At 46.8% G+C, this 25,383-nt stretch overlaps 1 protein-coding gene across 2 annotated transcripts in view; it reads left to right on the top strand.

Annotated features, from left to right (window-relative positions):
• Positions 1-25,383, top strand: part of CACNA1C (calcium voltage-gated channel subunit alpha1 C) — a 739,906-nt gene that overhangs the window by 549,742 nt on the left and 164,781 nt on the right. For both annotated transcript variants that reach the window (XM_077169590.1, XM_077169589.1), the window contains exons 8-9: positions 90-193; positions 6,798-6,970. In XM_077169590.1, coding sequence (XP_077025705.1) covers positions 90-193; positions 6,798-6,970 — 277 coding nt within the window. The remainder of the gene's footprint in view (positions 1-89; positions 194-6,797; positions 6,971-25,383) is intronic.

Here is a 25,383-nt window from a genome sequence, read left to right as displayed (position 1 = left end):
TTGGGTCAGTGTCTTGGGAGCCGGTGGCTGGCGCTTGGCCATGCTCGGTTGCTGAGTGTGCCTAACTAACTATCATTCCGTTCTTCCAGGTCAATGATGCCGTAGGAAGGGACTGGCCCTGGATCTATTTTGTTACACTAATCATCATAGGGTCATTTTTTGTACTTAACTTGGTTCTCGGTGTTCTTAGCGGGTAAGCAGGACCAAGGAAAAAGGTCTTGATTTTTCCATTTATTTATTCTTTCTGCTATTCCTGGCTTTATTCTTTTTCTGGCTCTGATGAACCTGGGATAAGGGGCCACCTCAGGAGCCTTGAAGTGACTGTCCTTGGCTTGGCTGGGTTAAGTGTCAAATATGCAAGAATTAATCCATGGGTTTGGGGGTAGACAACAGAAAAGAGCAGACAATATCATCAAATGGTGCCTACTCCTACCTGTCTCCTGCCAGCTCTTCCGACCCATTCTCTACCCCACAAGTAGCTGTCCAAGCAGGTGGGATGCTTCTCCTTGGGCCTTATTGACTTCACCCTCAGGAGTGGCATGGTAAGACTCTTGAGTAGAAGGGTTTGACCTCAGGGATTTGAGAGAAGAGTCATAGGCTCTGTCCCTTCAACATTATGTAGTAGTTTTGCAGACGGTTCCTTGCCTGATCTCTTGAGCCAGTCACAAATTCATGGCAGGCTATTAGGGAAGGCTGCAGATTCCTTTTAATTCAGCATTGAGTAGCCCAGGGTAAGAAGAGCTGAGTTCCAAATATAAATAAACAAGTACAGACTAAAAATCAAATTGTCTTCAGGTCTAATTTATAAGCTGAACAGTCCATTTCTGGCATTTCCTTTTCTGGATAAGACACTTAACCATTTAAAGCCATAGAATATTTAAGAAAGAAGAACATAGAAAAGAATCCCCTTTAAATTTCCAGAGACACTCTTATTGCCAAATCTAGTAAGCTACAAGTATAAAGTCTACCTAATTTTGGCCTTTGGGCAAATGGGGTTAAAATTGGTAGTGGTAGCATGTGGTTGGAGCATCCAATAGCTCTGGGGATGGCCAACATGATACCATGGAGACTTGCTGAGCATTTCCTCAGCCCACTTTCTTAAGTCCACACCAGCCATGCTAAGGCCTAACACTCAAATGCCCCTGGTGGCCTGCTCGCGGGTAACACACTCTGCTGCCTTTGTTATATAGGGGTTGGGGGGGAGGTGGGATATAATCTATCTCTGCTGTGCTTGAGACAGATCAGGTGCTTTGGAGAGCCTTTCCTAGATACCTAGGGACATTAATGCTGGGGCAATTCAAGCATAAGAGGAAAGATCCCTCTTCATTTTTGCCCAGTGCATAAACTGGGAGTAGCTACTCTCAAGTCCTGCAGCAGGAAATTGGGCTTAACCTTTGGAATTGGTGAAGGGAAGATTCTGCTCCCATCCTCAGCCCTTCGTATGGTGGGTGGCCTGTTAGAGACCTTTATGACACCATGCCTTTTGCCAAAGTGACAGTACACAGAAGACTCGTGCCTTCCATCGAGGATAAAAAGGATGAGCAGAGATGTCTAAGCCCCAATTAGTTGCCTGGAAGGTAGAAGGGGTTTTGTTTTTATATTCCAACACAAGAAAATGCCCTGTGTTTATATGTGAATCCCTAACGAGATCATTGAAATACTCAACATCTTTACCACCCGCTCAAGGCACAAATTTGAGTATCCCAACTCTACTGCTTGCCAGAACTTTTAAATAAAAAAAAAATGCAATTCCCCTTTACTCTCCTGGAGAGGGGGAGCCAAATATGAGCACCTACAATGCCCCAGCCCTCTCCCCAGGAATTTGAAGTGGAGAATGAGGACTAGACCATGAGAGTTTCTCCTTAAACTGTTATCTGCCCACCATCCTTCTTGACCATACTGAAGAAGTTAACTTTCTGATGGTAACAAAGCAGAGAAGTTAATGACAGCAGCTGCTGATGTTAGAGAAAAAGCCATTTTGGAAGCTCTTTCTTGTCCTGACTCAGTCAAAATGAGATAGGCATGTGAAGACACCCAGCCCAAAGCCTGGCATTTTAGTAATCCTCAGAAATGTTAGTTGACTCCAAACAGGAACTGAAAGGCTACTGAGAAGTATCTACGGCGGGCTTTACATTTTATTCTCTTGAATAGCTCTCTGAACCTTTGAGTCCTCAAGTCCATACATGTGTCTTTCCTGGAGACTTTTCCCAGCATCTGCTCACTGACCCATTCCCGGAGCCACAGTCTGCTCCTCCCAGCTCCAGAGTCACTGATAGAATGTCTGCCAAGGCTTCTGGGTCTCTGAGTAGACCCTCTGCCAGGGCAGTGAGTGTCTATAGACTGTCACCCCCTTCCTTGTTTAAGAAGGCCTCTTCAGTCTGTTCTGAGGCTTGGCCACTCTGAATGCACTGCCCAAGCCCATGTGGGGACACAGGCTGGGATCAGATTCCTGTTGGCCGGCCACATGGTGACAGTGGTTTCAAGTCAGCATCTTGATTAGTCAGGACAACAATGTAATCGTCACCACAGAAATGCAATAAAATGCTCACTGATCCATCAGTCAGCCTTCTAAACCAGCCTTCCAGAAGCGTTCATAAGAGTCTCAGTGCTCCATGAAACCCGCTGTCACAAAGGTAGTGATAACAGTAATACCACTCTCTGCCTCAGGGTCGGTGCTTGGTGCTTCACTTGGGTTAATTTATTTTAGCGTTCACAACCTTATGAGCTAGGTATTATTCACATCCTAGTTCACAGAGAAGAAAAATGGGGTTTGAATGAGGAAATGATCTCAATTCTAACAGGAGGAAAATGGAGGATCCAGGACTGAGCTCAAGCAAGGGGACTCCATAGTCCCTATTCTCAACCTCCGTGTTGTACTCTCCCAACCCCATTTGACTGGTTAATCTCATGATCCTAAGTTGCCTCAAGTTGCGAGTTGGTGATGAGCAGAAGCTGTAGGGCGAGATGGAACAAGCAGGCTGCAGAAGCAAACCACGGCCGCCTACGGGAAGCAGCTAGTGGGAACAGAATGAGTCCCAGGAGGAAGCTGCAGAATCACCCCATGGAGACCACAGCAGGGTAGAATTGTTTAGCAGGGAAAGCTGACAGCCCCACAAATCTTAATAGTCCTCTAGAGAGAATGGAGCCAGCAACTCAATAGCACTGCAATCTTGGAGCATTCTGGGACTAGGGTGCTTGGAACTCTACATCTGTCAGTTAAGGAGACATTATTTTATAGCCCAACACAATAACTGATCCTCATAAATTATGTCCTTAGGTCACCAAGAAAAGGTTAAATTGTGCTTGGTGTATTCTGCTCATGAACATAGAGAAGATAACACTCTACAAAGTTTTCATTTAAAAGATAGAAATGCAAAGGTTCTGGTCATCAGAGAGTTATGTTTCTTTTATCTGAAACATTCACCTATCCAGAACCCTTAATTCTGACAAAGCAAAATAGAGCTGGTGTAAAGAATATACATCTCCTAGATTTTTTTCAAAATGCTTCCACGTTCATTATCCTCTTTCCAACACTATGCAAATCATGCAACTGGTATTAGTACAGATAAGAATTGGGTGATATTTACTTTCCTCTCCAGAAATCTCAACCTTCAACCTATCAGAATTAGAACAAGTACAGTGAGATCCTTGACATTGAAAAGAGAAAGTTTCAGACGTGTGCCTTCAGCTAGCAAGGGAAGAAATAGACAGCAGACTTTCATAGCTGCATAACCATCCAGTCCTTTACCCATTGGAACAAGGGCACCTCCCTCTCCCAAAAAAGGCAGAGGATCTGGTGGGTAGGCATTGCACAACACAGAAGCATAAACTGGACTTTAGTGCCACAGTTCAGATCCAATGTCCAGGTCCAGAAGGAAGCAAGAGAAAGGCCAGGACATACATAGTTTGTGGGTTGGAGCAAGAGAGATGGCAACATTATATTGATTTCCAAAGGACCTTGAGCCCAGTGGTCAACAGTGATTGGATTTTCCATCTTTGCCTCTCTTTTGAATGCTCTACATTCCTGAACACCAACCAGCCTATGGATTTCCACCCAATCCCTCATTTTTCATGTTGACTGTTGTTGGCAAGAGATGTACTCCTGCCTTGTGACAAATCCCTCAGCTGTGACTGATTGTCTAGCCAGCTCCAGTCTCCAGGCCCATCGCAGCCTGTCAGGTTAGGGCTTCATGTCTTCATTAGCTTAGTCCCCGGAGCAGAGACATGGCTGGCATCCAGGCAAGAAGATAAAGAGAACCAGGCACTGCCACCCAGCACACCCCTTTCTACGTGGGATCTGGTGGGAAAACCTGGGCTCATCTCCGTTCTGCCACAGACCTGGTTGTGCCCCCAGGCTCTCTGGGAGACAAGGGGAGCCAGCAAATCTTCAGATAAGATCCTACCACTTCACCTCCGTCTCACCCCGATACACATCCTTCTGCTACAAGAGAAAACCGTAAGGCCAGTCAGATGCATCAGTGTGCCTCATTTTTGTTTTCTCCCATGTATGTTCATTTTAGATCCACAGGAGTCTTAAGGCAGATGGCTAGATTTCATTCCATCAGGCAGATGCTGTAAAACAGGACCGGGTCAATTGTCCCTACAGCCAGTTGAGCCCAATCCTATTTCCTACTTCTGTAAGAAGGATGGATAGTTTCATAATCAGAACTTGAAACCTTCCCCAAATAATCTGAATGAGCTGAAGCAAACTCTCAGCTATTTAATGACCTCACACTGAACAAACCCACTCCATAAGAAAGGAACGGAGATGCAAATGGATATGGGTGAAAGGAAAGGCAAGTGATCGGAGTTTGAAATCATTTTTTGGTGTTGACCTGCATTGGGACGGAAACTATGTGAGGTCACTATCTCCAGGAAGTGAGACTAAGGTCTGGGAGAGTTAACCAGGTACAGGAATAAGAGGTAAGGGGAAGAGAGGGTTGGCATCTTTTCCATACCATCCCCAGTTTGGGGTGCTTCAGCCAAAGGAGAAAAGGAGCAAAACAAGGCAAAGCTTCCGTCAGATTGATAGTTGTCAATCTGGTGCTTTTTCCCTGGCGTAAAACTCCCTGGGAAGGAAATGATGGCACCCACTGGTTGGCAGGAAGCCTGAGAAAGAGCAAGTTCAATCCAATTAGAATTGAATTCAATCAAATTTAAAAAGAAAATTCAATCCAAACCAGAGTATCATTAAAGACAGCGGTTGAAGAGAACTTGTTAGCATGAGAGCTTCCACATCTCCCAATTACAGAGTCGCTGAGCCCCCTCCCTAGCCCCACCGCCATCTCACCATAAAAACAGTGAGTGCTAAAAAATCAGTGTTTTCAGAAATGGCATAGCAAAATGCAAACACTAGAAAGTGCTTATGGTGGTAGAGCCATCTCTGTGTGACTGCGTGGACTTAGAAGCCGAGCCTCTTGCCCCCTTAGGATTTGCTGTGCTGTCCTTCCCGAGGTGCCTTTCCCATAGTGCCTGGCTTGGGAAAGAAGTTCCTTCAGGTTGGTTTTTGCAGGCTCTTGTTCTAAATTGGACCATTACTGGTGATAGAATAAAGGATCAGGGCTCCAGGAATTAACCAAGGTACCCAATGCACGCGCACACACACACTGACACACCACTACCACCACCAAGGGCCCTATTTTTCACTGCCTGGGTATCAAAAACGAAAATGCTCCTATAGACTATTTTAGACACAGAAGCACAGCTTTGCTTTGAGAGTTGAGAGCTAGCCTGGTCAATTATTGGCTCCTGTTATTAAGCCCCTCCTTGCTCAGAAAGTGACTTTGAAATTAAAGAGAGAAAAAAAGACAGAATCATAGAAAATGGAAAAGACACAGACATTCTGTCGGGAAATTTTCAAGAGGGTTGTCTTCCAGAAAATCCCAACCCAATTCCAATGTCTGCTCATTATTATTATCAACTGAATGCATCATTTAACTTTTATATTGTCTTGATTTTATGTATCTTTCAATTCTGATTGAATTAAAAAAAAAAACAAGTGAGCAGCTCCCAAGCATTTTCTTGCGTTTGGAATCCTCATTTATCCCCATGTGGGAAAAACTTTCTCTGTATTGGAAATCCTTCCAGGCATGCTAAGAGTGGCGGTGTGGATTCTAGTGATGAGAATAGAGATTTACACCTCCTGAATCCTGAATCAGGGAGGTTCTGGGAAACATTTAACATCCAGCATTCTGCGGTTGGAAAAGCCCTGGATCATAACATTAGCCAATTTCTGAAGTGTTCGTATCCCCACCATTGGCTGATTTCAAGCTACTGGCCTGAGGTCACTAAAACCAGAGTTGGGAGCACATATGTAAGACTGGCTCTTAGTGGACTTGATGCAAGGGAATGACTTCACCACACCACTGGGCCTAAAACTCGTGCCACCTGGAGACTCTTATAAGAGTTTTCAATTGCCACGCCATTCCAGGTGGAATAAGTTACTGCTGAAAGGGCTTTCTGGGTCTTCAAGACCCATTAATATTAAAAGGCAAAGCCTGTGATCATGATCTAGAACAAAAGGGAGATGGATTTTATCCATCCCCTTATCCTCTCCTGGACTGTGTCAAGAAGGTCCCCTTCAGGGACTCTTTTCCTTGTACATGGGAATAAAGACAAAAGCTGGAATGACTAGAGGAAGCTGTCTGTGGAAAGTCGGGGCTTGTGGGCAGGTCACCTAGCATAAAGCAATAAATCCTTTCATTCCCCTTCTCTCCACCTTTCCTTCTGCTCCCGGCCCCCACCCTCCCTCCATGTGCTCTCTGCTCCTGCCCACTTCTCTCTCTCTCTCTCGGCAGAGAGTTTTCCAAAGAGAGGGAGAAGGCCAAGGCACGGGGAGATTTCCAGAAGCTGCGGGAGAAGCAGCAGCTGGAGGAGGACCTCAAAGGTTACCTGGACTGGATCACTCAGGCAGAAGACATCGACCCCGAGAATGAGGACGAAGGTCTGGACGAGGAGAAACCCCGAAACAGTGAGCAACCATCTTCTGTTTTTGAGCTGAGTGAGGGCTGGGAGAAATCAGAGGCAGCAGGGAGGACAGCAGGGGGACGTCCCCACCAACCACCCTTTACAGCCCAGAGTTTGTCTTCCTGGACCAACATTTGTCTCATTGGTTGGAACCATTTTCTACTTATAGACGTTAGTCACAGATGTGAAGTAATCGGTACTGATCCAGAAAACGTCATATTCCTTTTAGAATCTTTGACCTTAAAAGACAGTGTCGGGGGTGTGGGTGAGGGTATGACCTGCCCATGTTCATGAACTTCACCAACTGGAACATTTTTGAAACCACAGACACTCTCTTCTTCTGGGCTCTATCTCTTTGGGCAGAGGAGCAGGCTTCCTGCTAAGGTTTGTTCGAAAAGGACAGTTTCTTGCCAAGCAGCTACCTGGAGAACTTTACACCTGCACGAGATCCTATCCTCCTTTGCAGTAGACTTCCAGGCTCTTTGAACTTCCTCACTGGAAAAAGATCTGGAGGTTTCTTTTAAGGAGATTAGATCCAAAACCCTGGGGAAGGACTAAATTATAGGATTAGAAGTAGCCCAGAGGAATTTGTCAGACTGCGATTAGATTACAGAAATTGAGTTGGATCCTTTCCTCCTGGCCTTCTCATGGCAGATTGCTAGACAGACTATTACTGGAATGGAAATGAGAGTGACAGGTGATTTTGACTTTCAAGTGTATGAAAGATGATGATCCATGGAAATTCAGGTTCTTATCAGTCTAGTGGAGTGGTTCTCAAAGTATGGTCAGGGTACCAGCAGCATCAGCATCATCTGGGAGCTTCTTAGAGGTGCAGACTCTTAAGACCTACCCTAGACCTACCAAATCAGAAACTTTGGTTGGGGGCGGGTGCGGAAATCTGTTTTCACCACAGCCACCACCATCATCCCAGGCAATTGTGATGAACACTGAATTTGAGGACCACTGGGTTAGCTCTAACTGCTGTGTGTGTCTTGTTTGACCTTGACCTTTTTGTGCCTCTAACCACACTTTTCCCTCCTCTCTTTCTGTACAACATCTTTCTCTTTCTTTTTACCACTTTGGATAAGTACGTTTCTGAAATCTATGTTAAAAAATTTGTTCCTACACATTGAGCATCTATAGTAGTTCTAGTTTGCTAGCTGCCGGAATGCAACACACCAGAGACGGATTGACTTTAATAAAAGGGGATTTATTTTGTTGGTTCTTCAGAGGAAAGGCAGCTAACTTTCCACTGAGGTTCTTTCTTACGTGGAAGGCACAAGCTGGTCTCTTCTGGTCTTCTCTCCAGGCCCCTGGGTTCCAACAACTTTCCCTGGGGTGACTTCTTTCTGCATCTCCAAAGGCCTGGGCTGAGCTGCTAGTGCTGAGATGAGGAATGCCGAGTTGCTTAGGTGTGCTATGTTGCGATCTCTCATTTAAGCACCAGCCAATTAAGTCAAACGTCACTCATTGCAGCAGACACGCCTCCTAGCCGACTGCAGATGTAGTTAGCAACAGATGAGGTTCACGTACCATTGGCTTATGTCCGCAGCAACAAGACTAGGTATGCTCACCTGGCCAAGTTGACAACTGAATCTAACTAACACAGTAGTCAAGGAACCAAACAGTTTAAGTAGCTAACCGGGACATTGGAGCAATGGAGTCACGAAGGTAAGGGCAGGAAGCTAGAAACTTGCATAAGCTGAGAGGGAGTTAAGACCCAGGAAGCTCAGGAAGGCTGACCCCAGGAAAGCAGGACTTGTGATCAAAGGCTTCTTTCCTTAAGGAGGCCAGAAAGGGTGCAGGACTGTCAGAAGAACTGACCCAGAGAAAATTATGGTCTTCCCATTAGAGTTTTAAAATCCCTGTGTGTGTAGCTGTGCGTGCATATATATATATATATAGAGAGAGAGAGAGAGAGAGAGAATATATATATATTCTAACAATGGTATATGTAAATATAGTCAGTCTAACTTCTTAGCCTTATGATGAGTAGATGCTCATTTTGTCTGTGTTCAAACTTCTTGACTGATTTCTGTGTTTCTCCACATTGGTATCTGTGCTGGTTTGAAAGGAAGTATGACCCTAAGAAAAGCCATGTTTTAATATAAATCCCATTTCATAAAGGTAGAATAATCTCTATTCAATACTGTATGTTTGAAACTGTGATTAGATCATCTCCCTGGATGATGTAATTTAGTCAAGAGTGGCTGTTAAACTGGATTAAGGGACGACATGTCTCCACCCATTTGGGTGGGTCTTGATTGGTTTACTGGAGTCCTATAAAAGAGGAAACATTTTGGAGAATGAGAGATTCAGAGAGAGCAGAGAATGCTGCAGCACCATGAAGCAGAGAGTCCACCAGCCAGTGACCTTTGGAGATGAAGAAGGAAAACGCCTCCTGGGGAGCTTCATGAAGCAGGAAGCCAGGAGAAGACGCTAGCAGATGACGCTGTATTCGCCATGTGCCCTTCCAGCCGAGAGAGAAGCCCTGACTGTGTTCACCATGTGCCTTCTCACTTGAGAGAAAAACCCTGAACTTCATCAGCCTTCTTGAACCAAGGTATCTTTCCCTGGATGCCTTTGATTGGTCATTTCTATAGCCTTGTTTTAATTGGGGCATTTTCTTGGCCTTAGAACTGTAAACTAGCAACTCATTAAATTCCCCTTTTAAAAGCTGTCCATTTCTGGTATAATGCATTCAGTAGCTAGCAAACTAGAACAGTATCTGAGTCTGATATTGTTCTAACTAGGAATCTGGGAGAAGGAACAGGAGGAGTAAGGAAAGAAGACAGAGATGGTTAGCAGAACAGCATTCCCCAGAATCTCCACTCTCTCATTTCAGGGGCTGATTTTATACATTTACCAGTTACTCCCTTTCTGATAACCCTACTCAAGGTGCAAATACAAAATTAAAACATGCAAACAAGGGACTGGTAACAACGTAATTTAATAAGCTAAGGAGGCCTTCATGTTCCACTAAGTAGTTTTGCAAGTTAGAAGACGGAATTTTTGATGGATTATAACAATGAGCCGTGGTACCACTGAGGGTCCTTCTGTAAAAGTGCCTGGTAGTTTCTATTATACTGTTGATGAAACTGGGAAGTAGTTGATTAGTTTGTGGCACCAAGTGGGATGGTAAATAAATAAGCTGGTCTGTGAGCCACAGAAAAGCTTACCTCTAAAACACAAGAATTGGCATTTTGGTTCTTCTCTCTATGTAAGTCTGAGTGCAACCCATATCTCATGATTCATGGTGAGCATTTTTTTTTTGTAGCATGAGTAATTAAAAACATGCAGTATCCACTACTTGCTGAGCATCCAGTGGCCATCTGTAGAGACACATAGTTATTCTGTTCTCTGCCTGAAACAAGAGCTTCCGAGGGAAAGTGTTCTGTTCTTCCCGCCTGCCTGCTAAAAGAATAGGTTCCAAGAAGAGTTCCCAGCATGGAGTGTTCTTTGCTACTGGAGCAGATCAGATTGTCAAGGCCCATCTCTCCAAATTCCTGGCCAAGGTTTGGGGAGAACATAATGAACTGCCTACCTCAAAGGGGAGAGTCTCTGCCAAGATTTTCGTAAGCCGAAATATGCATGAAATAGGGCTCTGGAGATTGATGTTCCTCTCACCTTGTATTGCTTCTTCATGATTCAGAGGAGCCTTTAGGCCTCTGGTCCTCAGGTCCTAAGCCAGCCTGGTTCTGGGAGGACTGGAATAGGAGCTTGGAAATGGTGTAACAGTTCCAGAGGATGGGCAAGGGAGTGGGCACCCAAAACAGCAAGGTACAGAGAATGACACAGAGAGGTGCAATGAACTAGAAGGTAGGAGACTTGCGAATGGAGCCAAGAAGAGAATCCAAAGGACTGTGTATATTGGGGACATCCAAGCAAAGTAGAGTTGATATGATTATATTAAAGAATCAGCAGTTTAATGCAGAAAAGGCAGATCTGTGGTCCTGCAACTACATTCTTGTGTTCAGAACCTCATAACTTGCTACAAATTTTATATTTTCCAATTAGAGTATTATCTTATCACTTGCAATCTCTAAACGATTCCAATATGCTGCACTTGCCAGTTGTTTTCAGCCCCATTCAGTCATTTAAGAGAAAGGTATCACACTTCGTCAGCAGCTCCAGCAACTTCTGTAGAGTCATGGTCAGCTCTTCCGAGAAGTCACTGGTGAGAGATGACGCAGGCTCCAGGGATTCTGTGGCATATCATCATGTGGTAGCTGAGCATGCCTGAGGGTCGCCCAGTTTTTCATTTATGCTGCGAAATGCTACAAAAACCACTGAGGAAGTAGAAGGAACAGAGGCTGGGAAGACAACAGAAGGAAGGGGCATAGTTGGGAGGCATTTCTCAAAATAATTAGAGTAAACAAAGTGGCCAGTAAATTATATTCAGAAAATACATTTGAGTTCATTCACTCACTCATTCATTCAACAAATTAACGTCCTACTCTGTGCCCAGCACTGTTTTAGACTTTGAGAATACAGCAGTGAATAAAGTACTCAAAATCTCCTGCCTTCGTGGGATAATATGGTAGGAAAGAAGACAATAAATTGAATAGTGTTTCAGAGATTTATGGGTGGATGGAAGTGTTGAGAGGGTAATTTTAGATGTAGTAGCCAGGAAATATCTCACTGAGAAGCTGGTATTTAAATAAAGACTTGAAGGAATAAGAAAATAAATCATTTAGATATTTGGGAAAGGAACATTCCAGACAGAGGGAACAGCCAATAGAAAGGCCCCAAGGCAGGAGCCTGGTTGGTGTGTCTGAGGAACAAGGAGGAGGCCCATGTGACTGGGGAGGAGGGTATGGGGGAGATGGTGGGAGAAGACATTCAAGGTAACCAGTGTAAGATCAATGTAAGAACTTGGACTTTTACTGGGGGTGAGCCAAGAAGCCACTGGAGGTTTTGAGCAGAGAAGTGACAGGATCCATTGTAAACTGAACAGAATCCCTCTGGCCATCCGTTGGCAGAGTGGAATGAAGGTGGATGGGACAGGGCAGAGAGCCAGTTAGGAGGCTACTACAACCTTCTAGTTCAAAGATCTGGGTGCCTTGTCTTGGTAACGGTGGGCAGTAAGGTCAGGCTCCAGAATGGCATCATCAGACGTGAGATATGAAGAAGAGAGGCCAGGAATGCTCCAAGGTGATGGTCCCAAATAGCACTAAATGTGGAACTGTCATGTGCTGTTCCAGGGAAGGCTGCAGGAGAAATATGCATCGTGGCAGGAAAGACATCTGGGGCCTTTAAGGGCGTCTCCCAAAACTGGATGTGTTGGACGTAAACCAGATGAAGCCTAGACTTTTAAGTTGGCCTAGTAGACCTCCACGTGGCCATTGTGTTGAACTGGCAGTTGGGAATAAGTGTGAGTTCAGGGGAGAGGCCTGGGATGGTCATAAGTTGGGGAGTCATCAACACATAGGGAGAATGATCAGGGTGTCATATGCTGCCAAGAGGTCAAGAAAGATATGGACTGAAAACTGGTCATTAGATTGAGCAATGTGGGGGTCACCAGTGCCTTGGTAGGAGCAGTTTTGGTGGAATAGGGCAAGGAGAAGCTTGATGGCAAATCAGAGTCCTCTTTCATCAAGAGCCCAGATACTGTCTAGAAGGGCATTAAGCATTGCTTTGTAGGACTTCTTGGCCTGTCTGCCATGGGTTGGGTCATGACAGAAGTAAGAAAGGGAGAGGAAGAGACGCCCATCACCCAGCAGGCCAGGCCTAATGGAGGTCAGTGTCTAAAGTCCAGCCATTCGCTTATCTCCATCCACAGCCATGTCTGTCTCAGGCATTGCCTCTGCAGTTGGTACAGACAGAAGGAGGACAAGATGATCAAAAGCCACATCAGGGCCAAATAACAGAAGAAAGGCAGGACAAGGCCATACTTGTGCACTGTTGCTATTTACTCAGCTCCCAAAGTGACACAGTCCTGTGGGCCTTGGCCTCCGAGCCTCTCTGCTCCCTGGGTCAAAGCAGGGGTAATATGTCATCACTCTAGTGACTATCCCCTCCCCACCCCTTTAGGAGCAGTGAGCATCCCATTAGAAGACACAAGATTAATTGTAATCTGGAAAGATGGGCTATCCAGAGGGACAGAGTCCACTCCAATAGAAGGATAGAAGGCCCAGGCATTAGAGGGAGAAACCATATAGACATAAAGTCAAGAACTGCCTTCTGCCTCAAGAGCAAAAAAAAAGCATTTATCAACTATCCATTCACATAGGATTCTCTCTCTTAAGTCATTAAGCCAATTTCAACACAGTCCATCCCAGCCTTCAAATGCTTATAATAAATGTAGTCTAAGACAGACATTTATGTGGATGAGCATATAAAAGACAGACAGACGGTGGAATCCAAACATTGAATTTCTACCTAGATAAGCAGGATTAAATATTTACACCAATGACATTCAGTTAGGTGACTTGGGAGCCACTTCTGCAATCATCATTAGCCAACAGAGTCATACGCTGGCTGAAGGCCCTGCCGAGTCAAGGATAATGCATTATTGAAATATAGAAATTGGAGGGCTGATGAGCGCTGCAGGTTGTCCATGAAAGGGCCCCGTGCGGCTTGAGAGTAGGAGTCTGAATATCACTGATTTACATTATATACACACCAAGGGCATGCTTCTTTTATTTTATTTGAATCAGTCCAATCAGTACTTCTCGGCTCAGTCCCCATTTGGGGATGGCCACCCATCTGGGTTTCTGCCCGCGACACATCCAGCTTGGATTGCATGCACAGAGACACCAGCATCCACTTCTCCTGGACTCTTTTCTCGCTCTGCACCCTGAAGTTAGGATGCTTTCGAGGCCAGCCTGACGCCAGGCCACTCGGCAAAAGCAGACATGGTGGGACGGACCCCCGATGTCTTTCAGCCGGCCCTAATGAGAGCACTCAAACTTTCACGCTGGGAAGTTGCTTTTGAGATCAGGTGAAGCAACTGGAGCCCAAGGTGGGGAGCAGGTTACACAGCAGACGATGAGAGAGAGAAGTCAGCACCCAGATCCTGGTCCAAGCTCCTTCCAGGCCCCTCTCTACCACGTGCTTTTCAGAGCAGCCTCCTTGGATGTCACTGGGGCAAAAGCGGGCTCTAATTCTCCGTCTGGGTCCTTTAGCACTTGGGGTGTGTCCCACTTATCACGTGCAACCGTGATCACCTCTGCACGTGTTTGTGGCTGGGCTGGACTGGGAGGTCCTCAGCTGGGCTGCCTTGAATTCACTCTGCGTCCCCCGATCCGCATAGTCCAGGACTTGGGAATATTATAACAAAATACAAGCCACGTGTATGCAACAGTTTGTAAATGCATACCTATGAACAGGTTCTGCTTTGCCCTAGACTGACAGAACAGGTAAGCCGGGCCGCTGGCTGGACTTGAGTAGGTCTGTTGTTCTGACTGTTCAGAAGGGACCTCCGGGCAGTGTCACTAGTGACTTCCTTACGAAAGTGCTTTAACTCAGGCGTTGCTTTCCAATAGCTCTACAGCCTTCTCCAGTGTTAGGAAGGGCAGGGACGGTGGCAGGGAAGTTGAAGTGGCCAGGGCTGGGGGCACTTGAGAACTGAGAGGATGCTGTGCCCTAAGGATGGTGGCGTTTAGGAGGGGGTTGCTGTGGGGGAGCCCTATTTAATGGATTCTTCGGGTCTTGGTGGCAATCAAGGCCCATGGACCCAATATTGTGTGTTGCTTCTCATGTAGAGGACTAGGTCATAACGGGGCTCCAGGAGTGAATCTTCACGGCGTACATATGCACCTTTGGAGTGCTATCTGGGTGCTTTGCTGGCTGACCCCATAAATTCAATGATACCATTCCACAGCTGGGGTGGGGAGCAGCAGAAGGCCTGCCTGAGGGGTCACATTGAGTGGACAACGAGTAAGAGGCATAAACCAGCCCAGACTCTGTGAGTTTCCATGCATTTCTTAAAGCGCAAAACCATCAGCCACGGGTAAAGCTTGCTGACTTACAACAGTCAAGAAGCTGTGAAAACTTCTCACTGAGTGACGGCTGTATCTTTCTGGAGGAGTGGAGAGGCGAAAGCCACATGGCATTTTTGATAGAGGCTTTCATGGCCAGCCCACGACCAGCATTCGGTCAGCACAAAGGCGCCTGGCTGGTGTCAAGGTTAGCAAAGACTCTGCTTCCCTTCAAGAGGCACCTGCTGCCCTCACTGTCTCCCCACCCCATGGGGCTCCCAATCCACAGTGCCCTGTCAAGACGGGAAGAGGTTCTCCTGCACCCCTGTAGGAATGACAAGTGACCCAGAAAGTAGCAAGCTGGGACACAGACATTACCACTCAACAGGGGTGTGTCCCAGCCCAAAACATAATCATCAGCCCCACAAACTCCAAAATGCAAACGGTGGGGGATGTTCTCCATATCAACTGAGAAAGATACTAGAGTCTCTGTGCCTTTGTCTTGCTGTAACTTTCCCTGTGTCGCTTCTGAGGTGAGGAGGGAGCCCAGGAGGCAGCCAGGACCTGAGCAGGTGCTGGGCTGGGCAAGGCTGCAGGTTCTGAGAGGCCTGAGGAGATTAACCAGGTGTCACCCAGACTGCTCCTACAGTTTAAAGGGGACAGGTGGGTAGCTGTGGTCACTGGCCCATCCATGGCCCAGCCAGAGGCAGAGGAAAGAGACTATTAGATCCCTAAGAGCCAAGCCTACAAGTCCTTGGCAGGGAGTAGAGCTTGGAAGGCCCCCTTCTCCTGCAGCCCCTGGGGAGCGGCCTCCCGTGCCTTCCAGCCAGGGTCTCTCCCAGACCAGCTCCTCTCTCCACCAGCATCATTGTCTCCCCAGTTACCCTTCTTCCTAAACCCTCCTCTTCTTCCTCTCTCTCTCTCTCTCTCTTCCCTTCTCCCTCTTCTATGAGTCCTCTATAGTGTCAACCTCTACAATCACTTGTCATATCTTACTGTTGGTCCTTCTGGAGTGTCCCTCTCACCCTTTCCCTCCCTCCTCTCCACCCGTTCCCCTGACTGCCTGGCCCCTTGCCCCACTCCAGCCAATCCCATACATCATGGCCACGTGAATATTTCTGGAGCTGACCATGTCCCTTCCTTCCTCTGAAATGTTGACTGTTTCTCTATAGCTGCAGAATAAAGCCTGAGTTCTTGGCACTCTAAGCGCTCTCTGATCTGCCCCAGCCAGCAGCTTGAATCGTATGGTTTGCTACTCAGCCCCAGAAAACCAGGCCGCTTCCCCTTTTCCCAGAATACTTGCTCCTTTCTTCCTCCAGGCCGTTGCTCACCTCTCTTCCCTCTGCCTAAAGCACCCTTTCCTCTCCTCACCTCCCTGCCCCTACCAGCCTTACCGGCCAGCACAGAGAGTGGAGAGTGTGTCTTCCATGACAGTCTCTAGGGCCTCTATCTCTAAGTCACCCTCCAAGAACTCACCACCTTCTGCCTGCCTCCCCCCGGAAGGAGCCTTCTTGTCACGTGGAGAACCCTCAGGAGGCAAAAGAGCATGCGCTACCAATGTTTTACTCGTGCTTCCCCTCAGCATGTAGGACACGGTCTTATATTTAATAAGCTTCCATTGCTCCAAAATATCAAATTGAATTGAATCCTCTTTAGGTCATGAGAACTAAGGTTTTCTGGCCCTGCCTTCCTAGCTGGTCAGTTACTCTTCTGTCTAGTCTTAGCCTTACCCATAGTTGGCTCTCCGAGAGTGTATTGAGATTGACAGTGTGGGCAGAAATGATATTGAGGTTGAGAAAATGGGCCTAGAGGGAGAGTTGGAAGGAGTAAGAATTACAGAAAAGGCCAAGTGGTTGATGGAGCCAGGGGTGTGCTTCCTCCCTGAGGGGCCATCATTCTGCAGCTTGTGTGGACCTGGGCGTTGGACTCTGAGGCTGGAGAGTGGACACATCTCGCCATCTTGGGGCTCTCCTGGGGTGAAGGGCAGAGGCGGGGCAGGGCCATGGGATGGGGCGAGGCATAGGTTATCTCCTTTAGTCTTCCCCCGAATCATTTCGGATGGGTTCTCTTATCCCCATTTTCCAGACATGAAAACTAAGATTCAAAGAAGGCAGTTTGCTCACCCAGCTTTTAAGTGGTAAATTAGGCCTTGAGCCCATTCATGTGACCTTGTGCTGGACTCCATGCATAGTCCCTCCTGCTCAGTGGTGCTGGAGCTGTCCTCATCCTCGAGCCAGAGGAGAGCGATGAGAGGTGCTCTTTCCTTCTCACCACCTCCTCTCCTCCCAGAGTGGCCTCTTCATTCTCCTTTGTTATAACATAGATCACCCTCAATCTAATTTGCAAAACAGGAGCTAAATACAGGGTTGGGGGATAAAAGAGGCAGAAGGAGGTGGCAGCAAAAAGTTGATCTTAAATTACAACAGAAGGGGGCATACATTTGTTTGTTTGTTTGTTTTTCCATGAAAAGATGAACTTTATGATTAAAAGAACTACATTTGAAAGAAGGTGATGGAATTATCCTACTCAAGCAAAAAAAAAGTAACTGGGATACAGAGTCATCCATTTGGAGCTATTTAAGAGGTGGCCTTGCTCAAAAGAGGCGTATCAATTGTATAAGCTATTGCCGTGTCTTTCAGTTCAACACCCTTTTGGACTTGGTTACAGCATCGGTTGGCCAAGAGCTCTAGGAATGGGGTGTTCCAGTCACAGACCAATCCGTCCTCCTGGCATGGCGAGTACCCCTTGGGGACGTGATATAATATGTCTTTGATGATACAGGACTGTGCAGGTCTAAAGTCTCATCACTTCTGAGCCCCCGGTGGCCCCAGGAACCTCAGCATCATGGGGTGTGGGAGGGGGTGCTGTGGCTACGGGCAGCCTCACAGCAAGGGGCTGCTTTCCAAGCTATCTTTGGAGAAGCCCTGCCCGCTACCTGAAACCAGTGACTCCTGCCATGTGGACCTGCCCATGCCTTCTCAGGCCCCCAATAAACTTGACTTTAATTCAGTGCTTTGCTAACAGGTAGACACACCTGGAGGCCAAAGCATCTCAGCAGAGGGGTTAAAAGGGAGTTGAATCATCCTAAATTTCCCTTCGATCCACTTCCTCTGAGAATCAGTGCCCGGCCCCCAAACGTAGCCACCCACCATGCAGTTGTCCTTGGCTCCCACCCGCCACCCCACTCTCCTTTCACATAAACACTGGGAGATAAAAAGCCCATGTCACATCAAGATGTATTAGCTGTCAGAAGGCCGTTTGTGGAGGAGATAAAGTGACAGCTCCTGCCTCTGTCATTGCTTGCTGATGTGGAAAATTATCATCTGGTAATGGAAGGAGATTAGCCACGTACTGTATTTCCATCATTGGATGCATGGCATGGGAGGCTGATTTATGGTCCACGAAACGCTGGCGCTGGTAGGAAGAGCAGAGAAACTGGACTCCTTGGCCTCGGAGTAGTAGACCGCGTTTGGAGACCTCCTGGAGTCCCACTCGCCAGATTGTACTCTCCATTTGAGAGAGTTATTTGTGCATTTATTCAACTGGGTCCTTGCAATACGAAGATAAATAAACACAATCTGTATTCTGAGGGGATTTATAACCCAGTTAAAGAGCCAGATACACATATAAGTAGGTACAGCAACGAGTTAAACGTATGAACAAGATACTGGAGAAATACAGAGTAGAGAGAACAGGGTGCAGACAAGAGTGGGAAGGGGCTGCCTACCCAGAGAATGAGGGGCCCCACATCAGTCAGAATAGACAAAGTGCTGTAATAAACAACCCCAAATCTCAGTTGCTTAATACAGTGGAGGTCATTTAGCACCCCACCGTTCAGTGTGGGTTGAGGCTCGGCTCCACACAGTCATTCAGGACAGGGATCCTTCCCTCTGGTGGCTCGACGGCCCTCGGGTCTTGGACTCTCTGCACCATCCAGCAGGAGAGGGAAGAGAAAGCGGGGGAGGGCAGGCTGGAGGCTGGAGGTCAGGCCTGGAAGTGTGGGCCTCACTCCCACCCACGTTCCACTGGCCAGAAACGTAGTTATTGATTCTGCCAAACTCCCGGGAAGGCAAAAGAATTGGGTTTCGGTGATCACATAGCAGTATCTCTGCCACCGATGGGTAGCAATTCACAAGGCAAAAAGGATGCAAAAGGACATTGAGGATTGCCGGAGCAGCACATGCAGAGTTGTGAAAGCAAAATAATTAAAAAAAAAGGACTTGCGTACGTTTGGGGTGACTTTAGTTCAGGGTGCCCAGGGGAGAAGCCAAAGATCATGTGGGGAAGGAAGACTAAGACCTGGTCACAAGGGACCTCTGAGCTGGACTTTCTCTTGTGCATGAGGAGGAGCCACTGGTGAGGTTTCAGCAGAGAAAGAGCACAGCCGGAGCTCCCTGCAGAAAGCTCACAGAGCGTCTGCAGGCAGGAGACATGTCTTGGGGCTGAGTGGCTGGAAGGGGACTAGGCCGCAGCGGGGAGGGCTGGAGGACAGTGCAAGTGGACATCTAAACATTGGCCCAGGAGTCTCTGGGGTAAACAGCCTCCTTGTGCTTTCCAGACGTAGGGTGGAGTTGAGAGGGGGGTCAGCAGCGGCCTGCCCCCAGGGATCCTGCCTGGGAGTCGGTGGGTGCCCTGTCGTTGCCCTTTGCCCCTTGCCATTCAAAGGCCTTCTTTCTATCCGTGACTATGAACACACTGACGAGCGGTCACTATACCCCTAGAAGTGCTGTATGTGGAATTATGAGTGACTCTACTTTGTTAATCCCTGCACTCAGTATTAAATGGCTTATAAAAACAAAACAACAACCACCATGTTGAGTAACAACCCCAAACGTAAGGCGCTGATGGCACTGTACTTCAGAATTATTTCATCAAATAGAAAGGCACATGTTTCTCGTGATAGCTGCAGTGTTTCTGGAAGAGATTTATGTTCCCATAGAATAGGAGGGCTTTTGTCCTCTTAAATAACTATAATACCTGCTCTGAGCATTCCACTATTGATCATTGTGATCACTTTGTGTTTTAGCTATACAGTTACAGGGACAGGACTGAAGCCTGGCCAGAAACGGCAGAGAATTTGCTTAAGGGAGTTGCTTAATGAAAAGGGTGATCCCTTGGGGTGGTGAGTGGAATTCTTCAAAACAGAAGGCGCAAGGATAGCATTGGGCTGGGACAAGAGAGGAAAGCTGGAGAGGAGACAGCTGGTATAATGGAGTTTTATCTTTCTGGGTCACTGCGCAAGGCCCTGTATTCCTTCTTCAGCCAAGTGTGTGGCTCCATCACAATCAGAAAACCCTAAAATCCCTGGAAGAAAGGGGCTCCCAGGTTGCTGAGTGTCTCCCCTGCCTCGGGGCGGAACCAGGCCTCCAGAGGGCCTTAGCCTGGTGAAGCTGTGGTTGGGAACCAAGACAGGTTCTCGGTGTTCCTAAACGGCCCTTCCTTTCTCCTGTCAGCCTGGTTTGTATTCTGAAGACAGAAACAGGCAGATTTCCTCCCAGTTTCCGGTGTTCACAGGGTCATTTCAACAGCATCTCAGCAAAACTCACAGGCAGCACTCAACTGGGACATCACGGGAACGGGGCAAGGGCTTCCCAGAACAAAGCAGATGGTTTTGTTCATTTCTGGACACCCGACTTCAAGCCTAAACTTGGCCTTCGCTGACGAGGCCGTGAACTTTCCTCCTCTGGTCCGATTTGGACCCACACCCACGGTGCGGTCGGAACCACCGTCCTCAAAGAACAGGATGAGCAAGAAAAATGTGTTTGCACAAAAGACCCTGATTCTCACAGTATGGGCCATGAGCAGCTGGTCTGTGAGGGTCATCCAGGAGACCAGAGTGAAAAAGAGCAGGGTGACCTAGGCTAGATGCTATTTCCAAATAGTCTACAGGGAAAAAAGGAAATAAAAAGAAAAGAGTAAATTTAGCTGATTGCTCAGAGTCATAAAAATCTATTCTTTGCAACTTAGACCTAATTCACATTAGTTCATCAGACTGACCAAAAATTCCTTAGCAAAGATCTTCAGGGGTTACCTAGGATGCTCATGTGCTTTAATGAAAGAAGCTCAAAAATTTATCCTTTTCCAAAAATGTATATGTGCAGTTTGATAAGGTTCTTCAGTATTTTTTTTTAAGTCAGGATGTTAAGTATTCTTTTAAAAAAATGTTTTGGATGGGGGAGCTGCCAGTGCTCCCTAAATCATGTTCTAAAAGTTATTTGCCAAACTTGAGTCTGATTTGACTAACATCCCCTCAGCCTTATTCCGGGGACTCTGTGAATGCCTTATCCACAGGAATAAGAGCCTACCAAGATTAGAAGTCAAGGGAGAATCAAAACCGCAGGCCACAAGGTGTTAAAGAGCTACTATAACTCCACTAAAACAGGCCTGTGCCTTTTGTCTGGGAGTGATATAATAATCTGTTCTCAGCGACTCACTGAAGAGGTAAAAAGCATTAATTATATGCTTGACAGGTTGGCTTTAAGGGAAAAAGCCTTTGTTTACCTTCCCAATTCTAAGCTTCAAATCAGCCTGCCCAACCATTATATCTCATTTCAATGACTCATGAGATATGATAATGGTATCCAGTATCAGGCTGGTTATTATTTTAACAAAACTCTTTGAGAATGACAATACACACATATACTCAACATGCACCATTCCCCGGGCGAGAAGAAATTGAGGGATGTTTAGAATTAGAGACTCACTGCATCTAAAATATTTGCTGAGGTCAGCTAGGTCCAGCCGTGACTAGGAGCTTGGCATAATGTTTGCTATGCCCGGCAGATGCGGACAGACATCTGGGTGGCAGGAGGAATACTGCCAGGGACCCAAGCCCCGGGTCAGCAGTGACCCGCAACTCGTTCTGCCACTCTGCAGCGCCATGGAGGTGATCGGTTGCTGACAGTTAGGCGGAGAGCCTGAGGCTATCATCAGAAAGATCCCAAGTTGTTGTAAAAATGGGAGAGTGTCTTCTTGAGTCTCTTAGATGGTATAAAACCATTTCCATTCATTCTCTCCCTTTAATTATAATTTCCATAATCCATTAGATGATTTGCAAGTACCCTAAGATGAGCCGTTTGACCATCCTCTTTCCTCACCAAATGCTGGAGCTTTGGATCCGTACAATCATAGTTTTTTCTAGTGAAACTAATAGGAGCCTGGGGAAAACAGTAGCCTGACCTCCAGGCCCGAGTCGATAACCAAAGGGCCACTGGTTTCTCCTTAGTTTCCTCATTTGTAAAATGATGGGTCAGATCGTACAGCTGCAAAGACCCCTTCCAGCCCTGGGATTATTTCTCTAGTTCTAAATGGGTATAATTAGCTTTAGCCTTCAGGAATCTGGGCCAGACTTAGATCATCACTTCCATCATACCCCCTGAAGAATTAAATTGATGCTAGAATCCCACAGTCTCCAGACTCCTGGAATTGTACTCTCATGGGCTTGGCTGATCCCTGAAAACTAGCCTGTTCCTCCCCAAATCCTTACGTCACCCGTGTACACACTGATGTGGGAAGGCCAGCCCCACCCTCTGCCTGGTGAGTTGCCAACCCCCTTCAAAACACACCTCCAGCATCCTCTCCTTTTTTTGTCTCCCCTACCCTCACTGCCCTCCAACCCCAGTAGAGTGGTTACTCGCTCCCTCCTTCGTGCTCCTAGAACCCCCATTCCAGGCCTACACAATAGCTCTTATTATGCACAGCCTGCTGCATGTAATTACTCATCTGTGTTATCCCACCTGGTGGACTGCGCGCTTCTTAGGGGAGAGAATTTTTGTATTCCTGGCACCAGCACAGAGCCTGGACTGTAGACAGTCAGTGTGCAGTAGAAGGAAAGGGATGGGGAGATGGGGGAGAAAAGTGGGATCTTGGCCTGGAAGTCCTTGGAATTCTGCCCTTGGGAACAGATGAATTGGGCCAACCTCGACACCGCACCAGATCTAAAACCAGATTGCGCAGATCTGGTCCAGCACAGGATATATAACGATTCAGACACAAGAATTAATTTTTCTTCTTCCATTCCTTGCCTAGCCACTTTTTTTTTTTTTTTAAACTTCTGGCGAGCAAAGGACTTTCCCACAAAGTTGTGTTCTTGTTTGGCCTGTATTCACCTCCTCTCCTCTTTCTTCTTCAAATACTTCCAGTGTCCGAAATAGCCTCATTTTATTTCTGTCTCATCAAAGCCAGCTAGCCAGCTGAGTGTGGCAGTCAGGAAATGGTTAAGAGAGGGCCCAGAATAAATTCCTACTTGCTTCTTTAGGACCGGAAAACTGAATATGTTAAAGGCTTGAAAAGGTCAACTCCCTTCAAAGGGGCAGAGGTTCGATTTCATCCATTATGTGGCCTTCGGCAGAATGCTCATTTCATTCAGCAGCTGCGATGGAGATTTATGGAGTAAATGTTATCACAAGCTGAGACTTAATGAGATCTCAACTGTATCTCCTGGATGTCATGGAAAGCAACCATTTTTGTAATAAATAGGGAACAGTATCCAATTTGTAAATTCCCCTTTCCGTTGCAAAGTTTAATCAGATCAGTGAAACTGAAGGGAATTGTTGATGACCAAAAATTATTTCCCATGCTTACTGTGGCTAGGAAACATTCCTCCTAATGGAAATGGAATGTTGCTCTGGCAATGGCAGGGAGTGACACTTGTCATTAGACAAACCCAGTTGTCACATATTAAAAAATACGTTTAGACTAAAATTTATTTATAACCAGACTGGAGCCGAGGCTCCAGATTACTCTGTTACTGGGTCACTGGTTGATAGAAACAAAAACTTGTTCCAATTAAGCTACAGAAATCTGCAATAGCAGCTTCTCTAAAAGGTTCCATCACCCCACAATTTCATCTTAACCCCCCTGAAGGAGCCAGAGTAAGGCCAGTTGAACCACTGTGGTGACAAATAACCTTCTCTGCCATGGCAAAGAACAGGTCAAGGGAATAGAACACAATCTCTGGCAGGGCCTGGGTATCGTTTAGGGTTTAAAAAAAATTAAAAAAAAAAAAAAAAAAAAAAAAAACCAAACTAAAGTAGTACATAAGGGAGGTTAATGCAGCCCTCTTTTTTCCAATGGTACTTAAATGACTTTTCATGATCAGTCAGTTAAAGATTTCTGCAACTTGTCTTCTCACATGCTTTAAGCATTTCCAGGCCAGGGACCCTGTCATGTATCATTTGCTATGTAGCACAGAGTAGGGACTTCATGAACATTTCCCGATGAGAGTTACAATGATGAAGGCATCTAGGAAGCTAATGGCCCCGAGGGAACTTGATTAACTGTGCACCTCCTTTGGGGTTGCCCCATGAGTATGTATCAGGACCAATGAGTATTCAGACCCAAGATGACCTTTCAGATGCCAAACAATGATGCTTTGTTCTGCTCGTCAGCTCTCGCTTTGCTTTTGCATTCCCTAATAAATATACACAGGGTCCGTGCCCTCTATACACACAGTGTTAGTCTTGACTATAATGGATGACAGCTACCATTTTTAACACCTCCTCTAAATCATACCACCTTTGATCTTCACATTAGCCCCCCCAAAAACTGGCACTGTCATCTCCATTTTTCGGATGAGAAAGCTAAAGTCAGACAGTTTGTCATCAGTCAGAGAGCTCAGCCAGACAGGCTTAAGTAAGATTCACTCCCAGGTCTGTTATGCCCTAAAGCCCCTATCTCTCTTTGGCTACCCTGGAAATTTTGTCAAGCCAGGAAAGAAATGAGCACAAGGAACAAGGCAGCCCCCACCCCACCCCCACCCCCCAAATAGTGGGCCTGGTGACAGGAAGGGCAAATGGAGTGGAAAGAGACCTCAGAAAGGAAGTCAGAAGGCCTGGCTTTGGGTCCCGGCTCTGATTCTAACCAGTGCTATGACCCCAGACAAGCCCTTCACTCTTCAGGCCTCAGTTTCTTAACATGTAAAATTACTATTCAAATGATCTCTCAGCTCCTCTACACCTCTAAGTCTCTATAAATCTTGAGCATTCTGGTCCCCTTACGCTGGTTCTGTCTCACCCTTCAAGTCCCACGTTCCAGACCTGATGGGTGTCCGGGGAGAGAATGTCCTCATCGCGTGCGCTTTCCCTGCCTCCGTTGCCCAGGCTGGGGAAGAGAGGAAGAGTGCGCCCCCTGGGCACTGGGCAGCCCCTCTCCAGCCTCCTCTGAGACCCTCCTCTCTCTTTTGTCTTTGCCTTGAAAGCCCTGAACAGTAGACTCTCAGTGCTGAAAGCAAGCGGCCCCAGAGGCACTGTCCTTCTCAGCCCAGCCCTCGCCTCTGCAGGACCCCCCCCCCCCACCAAGCCCCTCTTCTTCAACATACCCTGTGCTAAGAACACGCAGTCCCCAGAAATCCCTAACAGTTTGCCGGCAGCGGTTGCTGGGAAGTTCTCCCCTCTCTTGAGCTGACACTCGCTGGTCTGAGGTGTGGCGGTGCGACACTGTCCCCCAGCTGCGCTGTTAATTATCTGCGCTTGGTTAATTACTCCTGCTAATTGCT

Source organism: Tamandua tetradactyla, chromosome 7, assembly GCF_023851605.1.
Source record: "Tamandua tetradactyla isolate mTamTet1 chromosome 7, mTamTet1.pri, whole genome shotgun sequence".
In the NCBI taxonomy this organism is placed as follows: Eukaryota; Metazoa; Chordata; class Mammalia; order Pilosa; family Myrmecophagidae; genus Tamandua; species Tamandua tetradactyla.
This window is presented reverse-complemented; position numbering and strand designations above follow the sequence as displayed.